At 35.9% G+C, this 16,150-nt stretch overlaps 1 protein-coding gene and 1 long non-coding RNA gene across 6 annotated transcripts in view; one reads left to right on the top strand and one right to left on the bottom strand.

Annotated features, from left to right (window-relative positions):
• Positions 1-16,150, top strand: part of LOC116781168 — an 844,439-nt gene that overhangs the window by 548,535 nt on the left and 279,754 nt on the right. The window lies entirely within an intron of this gene.
• IFT74 (intraflagellar transport 74) overlaps positions 5,938-16,150 on the bottom strand; it is a 36,253-nt gene continuing 26,040 nt past the window's right edge. For 4 of the 5 annotated variants that reach the window (XM_032676789.1, XM_032676788.1, XM_032676790.1 and 1 more), the window contains 5 exons: positions 15,304-15,430; positions 11,543-11,706; positions 10,879-11,004; positions 8,472-8,532; positions 6,554-6,669 (listed from right to left, as the gene is read on the bottom strand). In XM_032676789.1, coding sequence (XP_032532680.1) covers positions 6,554-6,669; positions 8,472-8,532; positions 10,879-11,004; positions 11,543-11,706; positions 15,304-15,430 — 594 coding nt within the window. Of the gene's footprint in view, positions 6,670-8,471; positions 8,533-10,878; positions 11,005-11,542; positions 11,707-15,303; positions 15,431-16,150 lie in introns of all 5 variants that reach the window. The other variant, XM_032676792.1, reaches the window with a different exon arrangement.

Here is a 16,150-nt window from a genome sequence, read left to right as displayed (position 1 = left end):
CACTCTTTTTTGAATGTGCCTACTGATCATTTCATCTGCCATGACGACAAGGTAGCTGTTTATCTCAAGGATAGAGTGGACAGCGTAAATATGCAACGCTCCAAAAACACAGGAAGGTTCCATAGACCTGCTGAAGCCAGAGGAGAGGAAATATATACTTAAGTACTAATTTGTTGGGGTATCAGCATCAGCCGTCTCATGTATTTTTTTTTTTGTGCTTCATTACAAAATTTCATTTTCGAAGAAATAAAGAATAGCATCTATAATTCAGCAAACATTGAAGCACTTGTTTATGTGTAATATGTATTTAAACTTAGATCTGTTTCTCTTTGGAAGGCTTTTAAGTGCCACAGTTTGATTATTGCTCCCACTGATGTAAAAATTTATCACATGATAATCTTCTGCTAGACTGTAGAATGTAAAGTATTTCAGTATTCTGGTTTATTCTCTCTCAAAATTAAGTATCTGACAGCCCTACCTTCCATACTTTCATCATTAAATTTCATGTGATTAGAATGTAAGCCTTTCCTAAAGTAGATCATATCAATTTTCTATCCTGTGAACTAAAAGCTGATCACCCCTCTGATTAGTGAGCTATTAATGAGCTGAAGAACTGCAAATAGCCTTTGGCAAAACCAGATTGACAGTAAAAGAAACTGTGCTAAAACTGAGTATGGCACACGGAGTAAAATATGGTACTGAGTTACTCTAACTTTTGTTCCATGTGGGGCTGTTGACTACCAGGTTGACCAGTGAGCATGCCCATGGCACATGCTTGGAGGTAAGGGAGGGTGTGTAGCTGTATTTGGGCCCCATAGGTCACACCCTTGTCTTTCTAGAGGTACTTGGAAAGATTCTGAAAGATGATTTCTAAAGAAATCATCAGGAACATCAGTTTTTGTGGGGGTTAAGTGCTGATTTAAACACACCAAAATTCACATCTAACTTAACACCCATCACCAGGGCATGCATGAGTTTTTAAATTAGTTGCAGCAGGGAAACAAATTGTCTTTCAACATGTAAATATAACCCTAGCATTAAACGTGGTTTTTCATAACTCTGTTTGCTGAAGGTTAATTTTATGATATGTCAAGTGCCCTGAACTCCTGACACCAGGTTTTCCTCTTTAGATAAGCAGCTCACTTTTCTCAAGGACAATCCATTCATCCATGCTGTACTGCATGGAAATATGTGAGGAGGAAAAAGAAACAATGCCACTCTGCACTTCTTTAATCAGGTAGATGTGTTAGCAGAAATCACATATCCTCTTGCAGTGTCTGGTTGTATTATGTTTTTTGGAACCAAGCCATTGCTTTGGCCTTGACATGATGTTAGTATGTGTTAGTAGGAGGCAGTGAAGGAACTTCAGGAATTATTACTCACCACAATCAGCTAATGTGAAACAGAGGCTCACAAATGGTGGAGTTTAAGCTTCTTTTCTTGAGCAGCTCCTGTTCTCCTCTGTAACAGAGCCTGTGCCACTGAGGCCAGTCAGCTGCTGCCTTCCTGTCTTCCTTGATAGTGAAATGAAAGGGAATTTATTGCAATGGATTTAAACACAGGATCTGACAGGAATGTCAGGTTTCTATCAAGGGGAAAGTTCATCTGGTAAAACAAAACAGGAGTACTTTAGGGCCTCTGTATCAGTAAAGTCATTGTGAAGGACATCAGGCTGTCTAATGTCTATGCTCTGAAAACTTTCACTTTGTGAGTCACTTGACTTTTTTTGTAAAAGGCTTTATATTGATTTTAGAGTGGCCTGCCTGTTGTCAGCAGGACAAAAAAAATTGTTTCTCTGTTCTACTACTACTTTTCTACCAAACTTTTTACAATATATTTTGAAGGACAAATGAGTATTTATGCTTAATGGCAACAATTGTAAATCCAAATATCTTTAGGATATTAATATTGAATCACCCCAAATGATGTACAGCAATAAAAATATGACTGCCTAAAATAAGAGGGCATTAAGGAGGCAAATTTTGTACTTGTGCGATTTGGAGAAATAAAGAGACACTTCATAAGCCTCTCAATGAATGTGGAGTTTGAAGTTCTGACTATTGCTTCCAAGGACCAGGAAATTGGTCATGCTAATTAACACTCAGGGGTAGTGTTTTCAACCGTTAAGGTTACAAAAATTCATTCTTAATACTCTGTTTCCAGGACCCACTATCCTCTACTGAAGTAATCTCACACTGTTAGTATGATTTAATGGTAATTTTTATTTGATGACTGCGTCATTTAACTTTGACTTTAAACAAGTACAGCTTAGTGGTAAATTTGCTGTCTTACCTTTCTCTGCTTCCAAATTTGGGATTAGAAATCTTGAAGAAATCTTAGAAATCTCAAAATCCGAAGGCTTCATTTGGAATTTTGTCTTGTATAACTGCTTAGGTGACTGATGCTACTGATAATCATTATTCTACTATAATCATTATTTTCTTTTTCTTCCTAATTTTCAGACATGCTCAGTCCCCCTCACACCACTTGAAGCAGTGTTTGTGGGCAAACTTGTGTTGTATGTTGGAGACAGAGGTCTTGCACCTTACTCATCCTTTGCCGAACAGCAGAAATCTTGGGCCTGATACAAAGATACCGGTGCTCAGTGAATCAAACTCAGTCACTTTAAATGAATGTAGCTTTCAAGGAATTAGGTTTACAAGAGGAAACAAGAGCAGATAATTTTACATTTCTGACTCTATGTTGTTTAAATGCGGGATGTTTCCTCCGTTTCACACATTTGGCATATTGTCCAGATATTCCTCCTTCCTGAAGGAGGAACCAGTAAGTATATAGAGAGCAAGTCAGGCCAACGAACATTTCTTCCTCTGCTCCAAAACTGTCAATCTCAATAAATGATTGATTAAAGCTGGGATTTGAATTCAGATCATCTCTGTACATATGAATGCTTAAAGGCTTCCTTCCTCTTTTACTGAAGAGGAAAAAGGTGACAATTACTTTGTTTGGGAATAATCCAGTTCCCCTTCTGAGTGACTGACCTGCATCTCCACAGCCTTGGTCTGGCTGGAGTTATCACATACAATATACATGTATTATTTGGTGTTCAGCTGGTATTCACCATTGTGCACATGTTCAAGTGAACTCCAATTTTATGATTGCTTTCACAATCTGAGGGTTTTTCACTCCAGGCAATTGCTACATCCACCCCACCCAGATGACTTACTGCCATGAGCCATGTTTCCAAGGAGTTCACTCAGAGCAGATACTTTGAGGAGAAATAGATTAAATGCTTACTTCATAACTATTCTTCAAACTAAGATATTCTTAAGGCTAGTGCCTCCTCACAAGGTCTGCATTATGCCCTGTATTTTTGTTTTACTCTTGCAGCAGAAAAATAGAAGTGTAAGAGCTTACAACCACTTCACCTCGGAAATATGTCCTTCTGATTCTGAAACAGCACCTACCAGCACCAAGAGCCATTAACTGTCTTAAGGTGGAAGGAACTGAAAAAGAATTTCAGTGTTCTGCTGGTCTAGAATTGCTCACAGGAATGTTGCATGTTGTCTTCTAAGCTCACTAAGAGAAATTAAAAAATAAACTAATTTTGAAAGAAAAGTAAGCTTTTTTGATCACCATGAAAGGTAATGAAGGCAAGATGAAGCAGGAATGCCAACAAGACAGGGAGTAACAGGCTTGTGAGCTTGATCTCAATCCCTGAGAAAGGGGTGGAGCAACCTACACTGGATATCATTTCCAGACACATGAATGAAGGGAAGGTGATCGGGAGCAAAGATCATGGATTTATGAAGCAGAAATTATGCTTAACCACTGACAGACTTCCACGCTGAGGTAACTAAATCAATGAGCAAGGAGAGAGGTGTGGATGTTGTTTACCTCAACATCAGCAAGGCGCTTCTCCATTAAATCCTCACAGATAAGCTGACAAAGTTTAGGTTAGGTAGGCAGGCTTGGGGCTCACTATGTGATCAGTGGCCTGAAGTCCTGCTGGAGGGCAGTCAGTAGTGGAATACCCTAGGCACAGTTACTGGGGCCGATACTGTTTAACCTTTTCACTAATGACCTGGATGATGGGCGCATGCTCAGGGAGTTTGCAGATGACACAAAGCTGAGAGGAGTGGCTCATGCGCCAGATGGGTGCCCTGCTGTTCAGAGGGACCTAAACAGGTGAAGAAATGGGCAGCCAGGAATGTCATGAAGTTCCACAAAACACATGTACAGTCCTGTCCCTGTGGAGGAACAATCCAGGCATGCATACACACGGTGGGCTGAGTGGCTGGAACAGGTTTTACTGAGAAGGACCTTGGGGCCTTCCAGGTGTACACCACACTGATCAAGAGCCAGCGATGCACAGTAAAAAAGGCCAGCAGTATGCTGGGGTGGGTTAGCAAGAGCATTGCCAAGCAGGCTGAGGGAGGTGATCCTTACCCCTACTTAGCCCTGGTGAGAGATGTGAGCAGAAAAGGTATTAAACATCTCCACCCCACAGATGTTGCCACTTAATTAACATCCTCTCAGTCTGAAGTCACAGTATCAAATGGATAAAAGACTGCCTGGGTAGGGAGACCTGTGTTACCGAGTCAGTGTCTTGATGTACACACATGAGCTTTGGTGAAAAAAAATCATGTGTGTGGTACTTAAATTGTGTTTAAAATAAAGAAGAAAAAAAGAGTTAAAGAAAAGGTTATTTTCACTGAGACTTTAGTCTGGGTAACACGGGTACAATTTACTCATGGGGAATGAGTTATTAATCTCCTAGAGAGAGAGAAACACTTGCTGCGTAGTTCACAGCTTAGAATCCATACAGCTCTTTTCAGTGGTGGTACTACGTCCACGATTTAGGACAGTAAGGATGAACTGTTATAAAAAGAAATGAGTGATGAGATTCTGAAATGGAAACAGGTAATCTGAAGATCCTTCAATAGAATACAGAAAAGAACAGCATGCTGGAGAAAAGGTTTTTATGACAGGCATCTCCTGTGGAACAGAACTAAACCCTGTAAACTTTACCATGCTGTCATACAGAATCACTACCAAGGAATAAAACCTTCCTCTGCCCTGAGTGAAAGCAAATTCAAAGCAGTCTGTTTACTCAGTCTGCAGCTTTTTTCCATTGTTCATTACAATATGTTATTCTAGCACAAGTGGAATTCAGGAGGCGATCTCTCTGGCTGATGGTTGGATTGGTGAGAATATTAGACTTCAACTTTATCTCAGCAAATAATGGGCTCTCTCTGGAATAGCTGAAACTCTGACAGGAAGGAAGAGACATTAGTGGGAATTTCCCCTAGATAACAGTCCTTGGTTTATAGAAATCCTGTTCCATTATCTCTAGATGTTATACAGACATAAATATATAGAGCAACAGCATCTACAGTGCTGAATTTGCAAACACAGTGCTCTCTGCAAAAATCTTCAATGTTTTTATTTTACATATTTCTTTATACTCAAAATGCCAATCACAGATTTGGAGAAATTTAGTGACAAAAATACAGAACTATTTTAATGGACTCGGCACACTGGATAATTGTTTCAGAAATCCAGTTTTATGAAGTGAAGTGCATAGTCTACCTCTTTTCCAGAAAACTTTTCTAAGAGAGCAGAACAACTATAAATCCAGATCCCACTGCTTTTCAGTACATTTTTTTTTGTTCCTGTCTAGCTAAGATTCCTATCTGTAGTCAACTGTGCTCTTTTCTCTTTGACCAGGACTAGCTTACAACATACCAGGTAAAGGAAATTATCAATAGGCAGTTTAGAAATACAGACATGTAGAATGTGAGGGAAAGATATAAATGGAAATTTTGTTTTCTGAAATTTCTGTATCATAAAACACATTGTTATTTTCTGTATCAGTCCTGGTTTTCCTCTGTGTTGAAACTCTTTCTGTGTATATTTGTCAGAGGTTGCATATGGCACTGCAGCTTGAAAAAGGAGGAAAAAAATCCTTGCAGAAAATACAAGTAATTTTCCCTTTTATTTCCTTTACTGGTGAATATTACAGCAGTAAAACGCTCCACAAAATCAGTATTAGCTGCAGTTCACTACTTTTTTATCATAGTTCTCTCTTTATAATTACATTTTAAAAAATAAGGAAGTTCATTAGGAAATGAAAATTTGCTGGCATTTACTTTTATTGTAAGATTTTTACACTATGAAGCAATTCTGACTTTAAAAGATGCTTGTCATCCTTAGATGTTTTCCTTACTTGATATAAATTGCTATCTAAATAGAGATGTATGATGATGTTACAGTTAGAAATTAAACATGTAAAGCAGACTGAAATTTCACATTTGAGATGTAATTTAGCAATGGGCTTCAATAACTCTTTGGGCAGTATTTCCTTTTTGTTTATACAAGTTTCTAAAATTCAGAAGTTTATTTCTAAAAATTTTAAACAGTGCAAAAGGAGGGATACTATTAAAACCTGTAACTTCTAAAAACCTTGAAAAATACTTTTAAGAATATCTGTCACCATAGTGGTGAGTAAATGAGCTCAGTAGTCCAGCTTTCCATGCCGGCTGTGCACATCTCTCATTGTTGATCCACTGGGGCAGGAAGGAAATGCCTGGGTTCAGTTCTTGGTGTTCTGCAAAGCTTCTATGAGAGCCTTGTTGTATTCTCTGACCAGCTTTCTCACGTTCTTCATTATTGGCTGGTAGTCACTCTCCTGGCTTTTTGTTGCTATGACTGATTAAAAGAATTAAGGAAACAAACTGCCAGTATAAATATGAGCACAATTAGAGATCACAAGGGAACAACAATACGGTACATTTGCTTCTGTGAAAACCGGCAAGTGTTGCAAATAATGGAAAAAACTCCACTTAGGTCTAAAAGATTTACACTATAATTTACAAGGGCTAGCTGCCATCTCATGACAAGCACTGTAGGAAAAAAAAATAAGATTACATGCCTGAGTCAGTTTTGTTTTCATATATACAGGCAATAGGTCCCTTGTGAAAGACTCCGCCCATTGTTACATTGCAAGTAAAACCATTTCAAAGCACTCAGCTATTTACAGCCATTCAGCCTGGCTACAAAAGTCCCAGCCCAGGAAAGCAGCCCCTCTCTTTTCAGTAGCCCAAGCAGACACAGTACTCTGTATAAGGGTCTGTACTTGGATAGGCAATATTGCATAGCAAGTTAGCAGATGCTTTAATATCCTGATGAACTTTTTCTCTTGGTTTTTTTACAGGTTTTTTTTTGTAGGAAAAATTTTATTTAACAGTATTGCCTTAAGAAACATTCCTGTAGAGCCTCCTTCAAAGAGGAGGTACCTCCAATTAGATTACACTGTCCAAGACTCTTTTAAGATGTATTTTCTAAGAATTAGAGCATTTATCAGATATGAGAAATGGGTTATTTGGTATATGAAAAAGACAACACTATATGTATTGTTATATATTATATGTTATTATTTATTAGTATCATTATCACCATTATTTCTCTGATGGCTAGGCTATCACGTAATTGCCTGAAATATATTTCTGTGCTATTTTCTGAGACATATAGCAATGTCCATTGTCCAACAAAATACACTGGATGGTACAGTCTAGTTTTGATGTTATCTTTACCAATTACATTTGTACTGTAATCATGTAACAGCGATTTTGTGAATCTTAGAAATTTCAGATTTTTTGTTACCAAATAATTTTAAAGAAGTAAGTTTATTGCAGTGAATTCACTGTCCCAAAATAAAACTTCAGCTTGGTCCTACTCAGATCTCTACCACAACTATGGAGGTTAAAAAAAAAAAAGTACAAGATGAGAAGAACCATCAATTCCAATTAACATAAACATCAGTGCTTTCACTTATTTCAAAAACTATCTTACAGAAGTCATTTGCAAATAAGCAAATAATGATTTTGCTCATGTTTTGTAAGGTCTTATATGATTAGTGAAATACAACTCTTTGAGTCCCATAATGAGAAAGCTACAGTGCAGTTCCTCCAGTCACGCCCATTTTGCAGCTCAAGCATCTCCTTGTCATACCTTAATATGTTCACCTGTTTTTTTCCTCTAGCAGGCAATTCCCCTTTTATTTCATAAGAAAAACATTAAATGTATACAATGTATTGTTTACTTTTTCATTATTGGTATTTTACAATGCAAAACACCATCCAAAGTCACCATGCTCTACAGATTTTCAAACAATAATACACTTGCAGATTAATTTCAGATAAGACTGGACAGATATGAAGATGAACTTTGTATGAAACCTAATGGCAAAACTGAGCCAGAAGGAATAAGTCCAGACTGCAAGGCAAAGCTTATGCTTTAGGACCCCGTAAAATTGTTTCAGACAACACATGCAGGTTTTGCTATATATAATATCTATCAGCTAACCAGACATTTGCAAAGGATTGCCTTTCCCCTCCTCCCCTGTCTCCTGCTCCCCATTCTGTCCTGTCTTATTCTGCTGGAGGAAACAGACTTCTTCCTCAATTAATACAGTGCATGAATTTGACTCTATTTCTTAAAGAAAAGGATACATTCCTTCATCATAAAGTTATTTTGCTCATGGTGCTGCCACTTCCTCTCCAAATTTGTAAGCTGAAAACACAAAAAGAGTCAAAAATTAAAATGCTAATTACTACACACACACTTCATACAAACTCCCAAAAATGTTGTATCAGTACCTTGTACTCTATCACCCGATAAGATCAAAGTTATTTCACATAAAAAACTCCAAAATGAGAAACAATGGCAAAATGTTTTTAAAGCTGCCAAAAATTAACCTGCATATAATTTAGGATTTCATAATCCATCAGTACAAAAGCACTGCATGCAACTGCGGTGATAGATGAAAAAATCAGATGAGAATTCAAGACTTATCATATAAGGAAGTATGTAGGCAAGTCATAAGTAAAAAGATGAACACTGCAGGGAGATACTAATTCTCATAATGCTTCTTATCACTTAAATGATCTCTTCTTAGAATCAGTAGGATCTAAAATCACCAAAGATACAATATTTCCTGACACTGTCTTGGACTTTAAGCTACACAGAAGAAACTTCCTTACTTCCATAGTTAGGTTTCCTGTCTGATGCCAGAAGCTGTGATAAGAACAGAGCTGCAGCAAGAAGATTGTAGGAGTGTGGGTTAAGTGTTGGCACTTCTTCAATACTTTCAGCATCAACAGGAAACTAATGTGGACATTATATCGATGGCTGCTTCCTTACAATACAATTTTATACTTGTTTTTCCTGATGCTACTGTTAAAGGTTCTGCATTTCAAGATATGAAGATGTTATTTTTAAATGTAAAAACTGAAAATCATTCTGAGACTAAACTTTCAGTGGAAATCAAAAATTTTCCTATAAATTAGGAAAACACTGCAGTATTTTACGTAAAAGCTTATTCTTAAGCTAGAAGATATGAAAATAGTTGCTCTATTACTCAAATCTTAACAGAGAAGAATCAACTATCTAATGTACCAGTTCACAGCACACGACAATAATTTATTTCCAAGATCAGATATTTCTGACCAATTAAAATTTTTACTGCCTCCTTTGTGTTGTTACACATGATACAGCCAGTAAAGGAGTTTAGATTTGAAATACTTTATGTCTGATATATATAAAAGGAAACATTCAGTGTATTTTTATAGTAACTCCTTGGAGGCCAGTTGACTGCTTGTAAAATTGCCCAAGTCCTCAAGATACATGAACAGTATTTGTACTTCACAATGTTTGATGCAACAACCAATCAGCTGTTATACTTTAATTCACTCTCATGATATTTACACTCATGGCATAAAAAATCCTTTTTGCAGACACTGAAATAGAACTGCCACAGCTTAATGAATTGAAGAAATTATGTATAACTATTATTTTATATAAAATTTTAAGCCTCATCATGCAAGTACCCTAACTGCTTATCCATTTCTGATTTCCCTAAGCTCTAGGAATAAGAATTTGATCTTGACATAAAAAATATACAGTATCTGAAGTCTTGCAGACTTTGGCATGTAGCTTTGTGGATTTATATCATCACCCTAGAGTGATTATAATAATCCTGTTCTACACATGTATACATATACCTCAGTCGGAGCTACACCTTCTCATCTGCTCCATGAAGTTCACTCCAGAAGAAAGTCAACTTAAACATGTACCAATATGACCTTCAGCTTTTAAATGAATTACAAAAAAAAATAACAGTTCTAAAAGGCAAATATCTCAACAACCTCAAGCAATAAAAACCTTATTTTAAGGTTATCCGTTTTCCTTCTGTGCATTCAAACCTCTATGCCAGTAAAGTTCTGCTGCCAAAATGACAGCAATAAATGGGTGTTTATAATGGAAGAATCAAAGTTGCTCAAGAGGTTACAAACACCTTCTTTCCTGATTCACTTTTTAAATGTAAATGTACATATACTCATATACCAAAATTTAAGTCTGAACAAACCCCAGAACTTCAGTGGTCTCCAAGGAGCAGAAGAATTAGAAAAAGGGAAATGAAATTAATAGTACAGGTTGCAAGAGAAAACTTACCACCATAACTTCAAAAGCAAAACGGATCTTAGCTAAATAGTAGTGACTGTTTTTTCCCCTGTACTTTCTTCTAAGTTTGTCCTCAAAACTACTCAAGCAAAGGAAGGGCAGAAGGTGGAGGGTTCTGAGCAAGATTAATACAAACACTTAAACATAGAAGTCACATAATTTTAAGCTCAGAATGATCTCTGATCTTAGTAATCTAAAGCTTACAATCAATTTATTGGTATAATATTAAGTTTTGTTTCAAAAATGAAAATATGGCCGCACACTTAAAACACATGACTAAGAAAACTCACTGAGAAGGAATAAACAGATTCCATCCACACAAGGCTTCATACGTATGAGAAAACCAAAACTGAGAAAGAAACAACTGAAGGGGATAATATGTAATCTGAGCTATACCTGAGAATGTGTCTCGTTTTCTTGTAGCTCCTTTTTTAGTGTCTCATACTCTGTATTCAAGTGTTCCATTATCTTCTTGAAAGAACGGCTGCGCTTTGTTAATTTTTCTTTGTCATCCTGGAGCCTCTAGTTAGAAAAAAACCCAACACAAACTGATTAATGAGTTCATCTGCTGTTAGCTTCAGGTAAATTACTTCAATTCAACTTTCGAAGTGCTACTTTTTTTCCCTTCAGTATAAGACCACATGAACAGAGAACTCATAGGCTTTTCTCTAGCAATGCATGCTTTATCCTAAAAATGATACTCAATGATTATGACCAAGTTCTAGGCTTAGACCATATTCTATGAGCACAAGTGGGAATGCTGATGTTAAGAATTTGTAGGAAATTCTTTTTTGTTTGTGTTCTGTGTTAGATTGCTAAATGCAAAGTTTGGGTAGTCATAAATTACACCAGAAGAGTTTAGCTGAATCATTAAAATACAATGAGGAGATATTGTGGAAGGAAGTTATCAAAAGGTATCCAGTTTATAAGTCATGCATATAAGCAGAGAAGCATTTGGATTCATTTGCAGCTATCAGCTATGAGGAAGTACTCTCAATCACATATTACTCCCCACTGGTTGCTCAAAAGCACACAAATTCTGTTTTATTCCTTTTGTTACCTTTTCCTTCTCTTCTCCTGATGCTTTCAGAGCTGGCAAATTATTGTAGACCTCCAACTCCGCTTTTGTCTGTTCAATTTTGTCTTTAAGAGAAGCCAGTTCACCAACCATCTTGCCCTCCAATAGTTCCATCTTCTGTAGGTCCATCTGCAGTTTTTGACTCTCTAGATCACCAGATACACAATTTCTAATTAACAGTATTTTTGTTTCATAATACATAGCCCAGTATGTAAAGGTTTATACTATAGTTAAGCAATATAAGCAGCTCCTGTGTATCTTTCTGATTTTTATATTAATGGGACTGTTTATGTGAAGGAAAGAAAAAAATGGGATCTTCACAACCATCCCACAAGTCATACTCATACATTACAATAACTGTATTATACTCCATAAGTGAAGAGTAATGAAAATGTGAAGTTTTTTGTATCACATTGTTAAAGTTTATAGCACCAGACAATTTCAAGTCTTAAAGCAGTGGTGATAAACTTACAAAAAGTTGCAATGATGTAGACAATTTAAATAAATAATTTCATTAGGATTTTTTAGCAAGGTGTTGTTTTATTTATGCTGCTTGTATGTGGGTAAGACCTAGTTTTTTGAGAACAAATAGCCAAATTTTCTTTAAACATTCACTCTGTACAGAAAAACACTTCCGTATACCCACAGAATAAGAAGTGCTACAACATACAGAATTTACTTCTGACACTCCATTAAAAATAAGTAACAGAGATACAGGTAATAAGAGAATTAGAAATATGGATGGATTCTTATATGAAGAGAACTGCAAAGACTGAAACAGTTCAGACATGAGATGCATAAGAGAAGAAACAATAAAAAGATACAAAATAACAAATATACCTCGACACAGTTTTGGAGGTAAATTCCCCGAATGGGGAAGGACTAGGTGTGGCTAGACTTGTTTTGGTTTTGTGACCTGCCCTGTCATTGTATTTTATTCATGTTCCTGAACATTAAACACATGGCTAAACCTTCTTATGTTTCAGATCTGTGTCTAACTCAGAAGAATGATACATATGTTGCAGGTTTTTTTCCTACAATCTAAAATATCAGGCAACATGGGCTATTGGGAGGGATGAGACCACACAAAGAAACTTTTCTCGGCATAGACTGTGTATTTTGCTCACAGTCAGATTTGCGCTGATCAGCTGGAAAAAGGTAGAAAATTTACCCCCCAACTTAACCAAGGCAGTATAAATCTTTATGGCAGAAGGGAATAGATGTGCCTATGTGACAGAGGGAGAGTTCACCTTTCCAAAAACTGTGGGTATGGTTTCCTCAGTGCATTTATTTGGGAAAATCTCACTGTCATAGCAAGATTTTGGTATTCATCTCTCTGCTTGTCAATTTATGCCATATGCTTATTTTTTAGAGTGAATTATTTCCTTTAATCAGTATTTTTTGTTTATTACAATGTTTTGGTGATTTGTTTAGGAATCTCAAAATTAAAAAAAAGACAAGCCAAAATTTTTGTGCACCATTCAAAATTATCCTGAGGAATGCTCATCCATATGGTAAGATTGAAAGGGTCCTATATAGGCAAAGAGCATGTATATAAATACATACTGCACTTCAGTGTCTGCCTTCCACTGTAAAGTACTTAAGAAAACACTTTCTCTGTGCCTACAATATTTTGTAACTGCCCATAGCTCCAATGCAAAGTTCCCAATAGTGGTCAGTGACAGATTGTAAACCACAAGTGAACAGATCACAGCTTTACTTCTCTTGTTCCTACAGCACTGTGGTTTGAAGACAGACAAGGACCTCAATAAATGAGGGTTTTAAGACCAAAACCAGTAAAAAACAGAATTATAAAAAAAATTCAGATTGGAGAGAAATAGCAGAAAACAACTATAGATGTTCTTAAGGATTTATTTAGGCCTAATCACAGCATTTTTATTTTTTATATAGTAGTTGAATATCTATATTTTATTTTAAAATAATAAAATAGTTGACTGGTTGCAATTTATTTTACATGCAAAGAGTAGTAGGAACATAAGTGCCAAAAAGGCAGAAAGTGTTCTTAGACTGTTCTATCTATATATTGATAGAAACTATGATGAGACAGCAACGGGTATTCCTATCCAGTCACACTTTCTGGAGAAAAGGGAAGAAACTGGAAGGGGTGAATTTTATCCTTATCCAGCAGCAGCCTCAATGAAAAAAAACCTCAGAACTCCTCTAGAGGAAGAGACAGGAAGAGGATGCAGCCCAGTTCCTTCTGATAGGCCATGAAGTTGCAGTGTCTAGCATGCAGTGTGTACATAGTAGCAAATTCTCAGAACAAACTACAGTGACCCAGGGAAATATTTTTGGGAAACTATGCCATCAGCACTTTTGTTTACTCCTCATGGTTTCCTTCTCTTTTTAATTTTTTTAAGGGTTCTGCTGGTGGACATTCTATATTTTTGTTATGGCAAGAAAATGTGGATATCCAGATTTTAATCACAACGAAAGAATTCTGAAGATTAATTAAAGTGTTAGGAAGAACTTCAACTGTGCAAACTGAAAATTCACTGCATTTCTGAAAGAATCTTGTTTATTACAGTATCTGTGACTCTTTGCTGTCAGACATTTACTTATGAATCATTTAAATGATCTGCCGAAAATTATGCACTGCAACTTCCTTCTCTCCCCTTGCAGAGGAAGAAATATGTCTTTCAATAATGCCTCTGTAGCATTAGGTGCTTTCAAAACATCCATATACTGTGAAGTAGTCAGAACTGATGCTTACATGGAAGAACAAAAAGCCATATTTGAACTTTTAATGTCTGGCCCAGCATTTTAAACTACACTAGAACTGCAAAATGAGTACTTGCAGACAAGTGAACACTAAATCTTCAAACGCAAAACAGAACAATCAAATTCTGTAACATTTTGTGCATAACAACTTCATATTTGCTCACAACTAATTTGAAGTCACAACAGGGCACCTATTTTGAAAATTACTACAAAGTACAGCATGTAATAGTCTTCTAACAAAATGATTTATGGTTCTTAATTCCTGCCCCTTCCTTTCAGCCAAACAAACAAGGAAAGGTTTGCTGAACCAATAATGATATTGGCAAAGACTTAGAACTTTGAGAACAATCCTACTATAAACAGTGCAAATAAAGAACTAAATAGACACTTGTTATGGGAATGAAAGAAAAATACTGTCTGCTTTTTGAAATTACAGACAGGACCCTGCAGATGCTTACATTTAATTTTTGGTATTTAGAATATTTAGAAAATGAAGTCAAAACGAATGTTCACTTTGCAGAATCAAATCCTCAAAATCTGAGAGCTATTCACTCCTGTTGTCAGTTATTCTCCCATAGTACATATCCTTTGTAAAAGCACAAACCCCAAGTAAGTGATACTAAGAACTACATTTAAAATAATACATGGTTAGATAACTGTGGAAGACTCCAATTTATTAAACACCGTTTAAAAATCATGGAAGATATTTATTTTTAGGCAAGTATTAGTAAAAATCAAACTTCAGCTACAAAAACTTCATACCTCTGTATTAAAATACATTTGTTTATCTCATATCTGTGCAAGGAAGATGATCATTTAGTGGTAATAGTAAATGAAATACTCCTGAGGAATATAAATAACTTGTTACTCAAAAGAGTTTCAGTTTCTCAATTGTCACTGTATTTTAATATTTTCAGATCTTCCATAGGTTATTAGTACACCATTGTGGGTAATCTTAATGCTTTTAAGAAATGAATTTAAAAATTCATTGCTGATCTCACCTGTAACCAGATTCTTAGCAGTGCTCTGTGACTTCTGCATTTCATTTGATTTGAAAGTGAGGTCTTCCTGCATAATCTTCAGCTCTTGATTTGTAACAGATGAAATTTGTTTCATATGATTCAGATTCTGTGTGTTACCAATAACAATAATGAGAATATGTTCTATTTTTGAAAAAACAAATGGTAACTGGACAAGTAAAAACTCTTCTGCTAGGACATTGTCTGTTATTTAGCTTTCGTACTACAAAGACTTAAAATATTGGAAATATTCTGAAGTGATTTAAATGTGAATGACTTTCGTTCTGCCAACTTTTGATAAAAGATGTCCTGACAGGCCAGCACAGACAAAAAAAAAATACAGCAAGAATAAACTGTGCTGCCATATAGATTGGTTCTAAAGCACCTAACATATATGGTGTATCACACTGAGTTAAAGACAATTAAAGTAATCATAGAATCAAAATATTACTCTGCTGAAAGTTTTCAGTAAGACAAAAAATCCATGGAAACCAAAAATATTAAAAGAAAAGGAGACTTGGAAGTGAAAAAAAACCGGCAGACTACAAATTCCAACAATTTCTAAAGTGTTACATGATTCATTTATATTATTTACATTCAATATTACATAGTAGGGTATTCCAGACATAATTTTAGTAGATCAGAGAAGAAAGTGGAATATTTTCAGTTATGTAACAGTATGACAGGATACCCCTGAACTGAGATTTGCAAACTTTGGGTAAACAATATATTGTAGTGGTTTTATTTGCACTATTTGGAAAAGTTTATCATTAATGGAATAATGTTTATTATAGCAGTGATGACAACTCTTTCCCCAGAAAGAAATTAA

This window comes from Chiroxiphia lanceolata, chromosome Z (assembly GCF_009829145.1).
Source record: "Chiroxiphia lanceolata isolate bChiLan1 chromosome Z, bChiLan1.pri, whole genome shotgun sequence".
Classification (NCBI taxonomy): domain Eukaryota; kingdom Metazoa; phylum Chordata; class Aves; order Passeriformes; family Pipridae; genus Chiroxiphia; species Chiroxiphia lanceolata.
The sequence above is the reverse complement of the archived record's forward strand: the minus strand, read 5'-3'. Positions and strand labels throughout refer to the sequence as shown.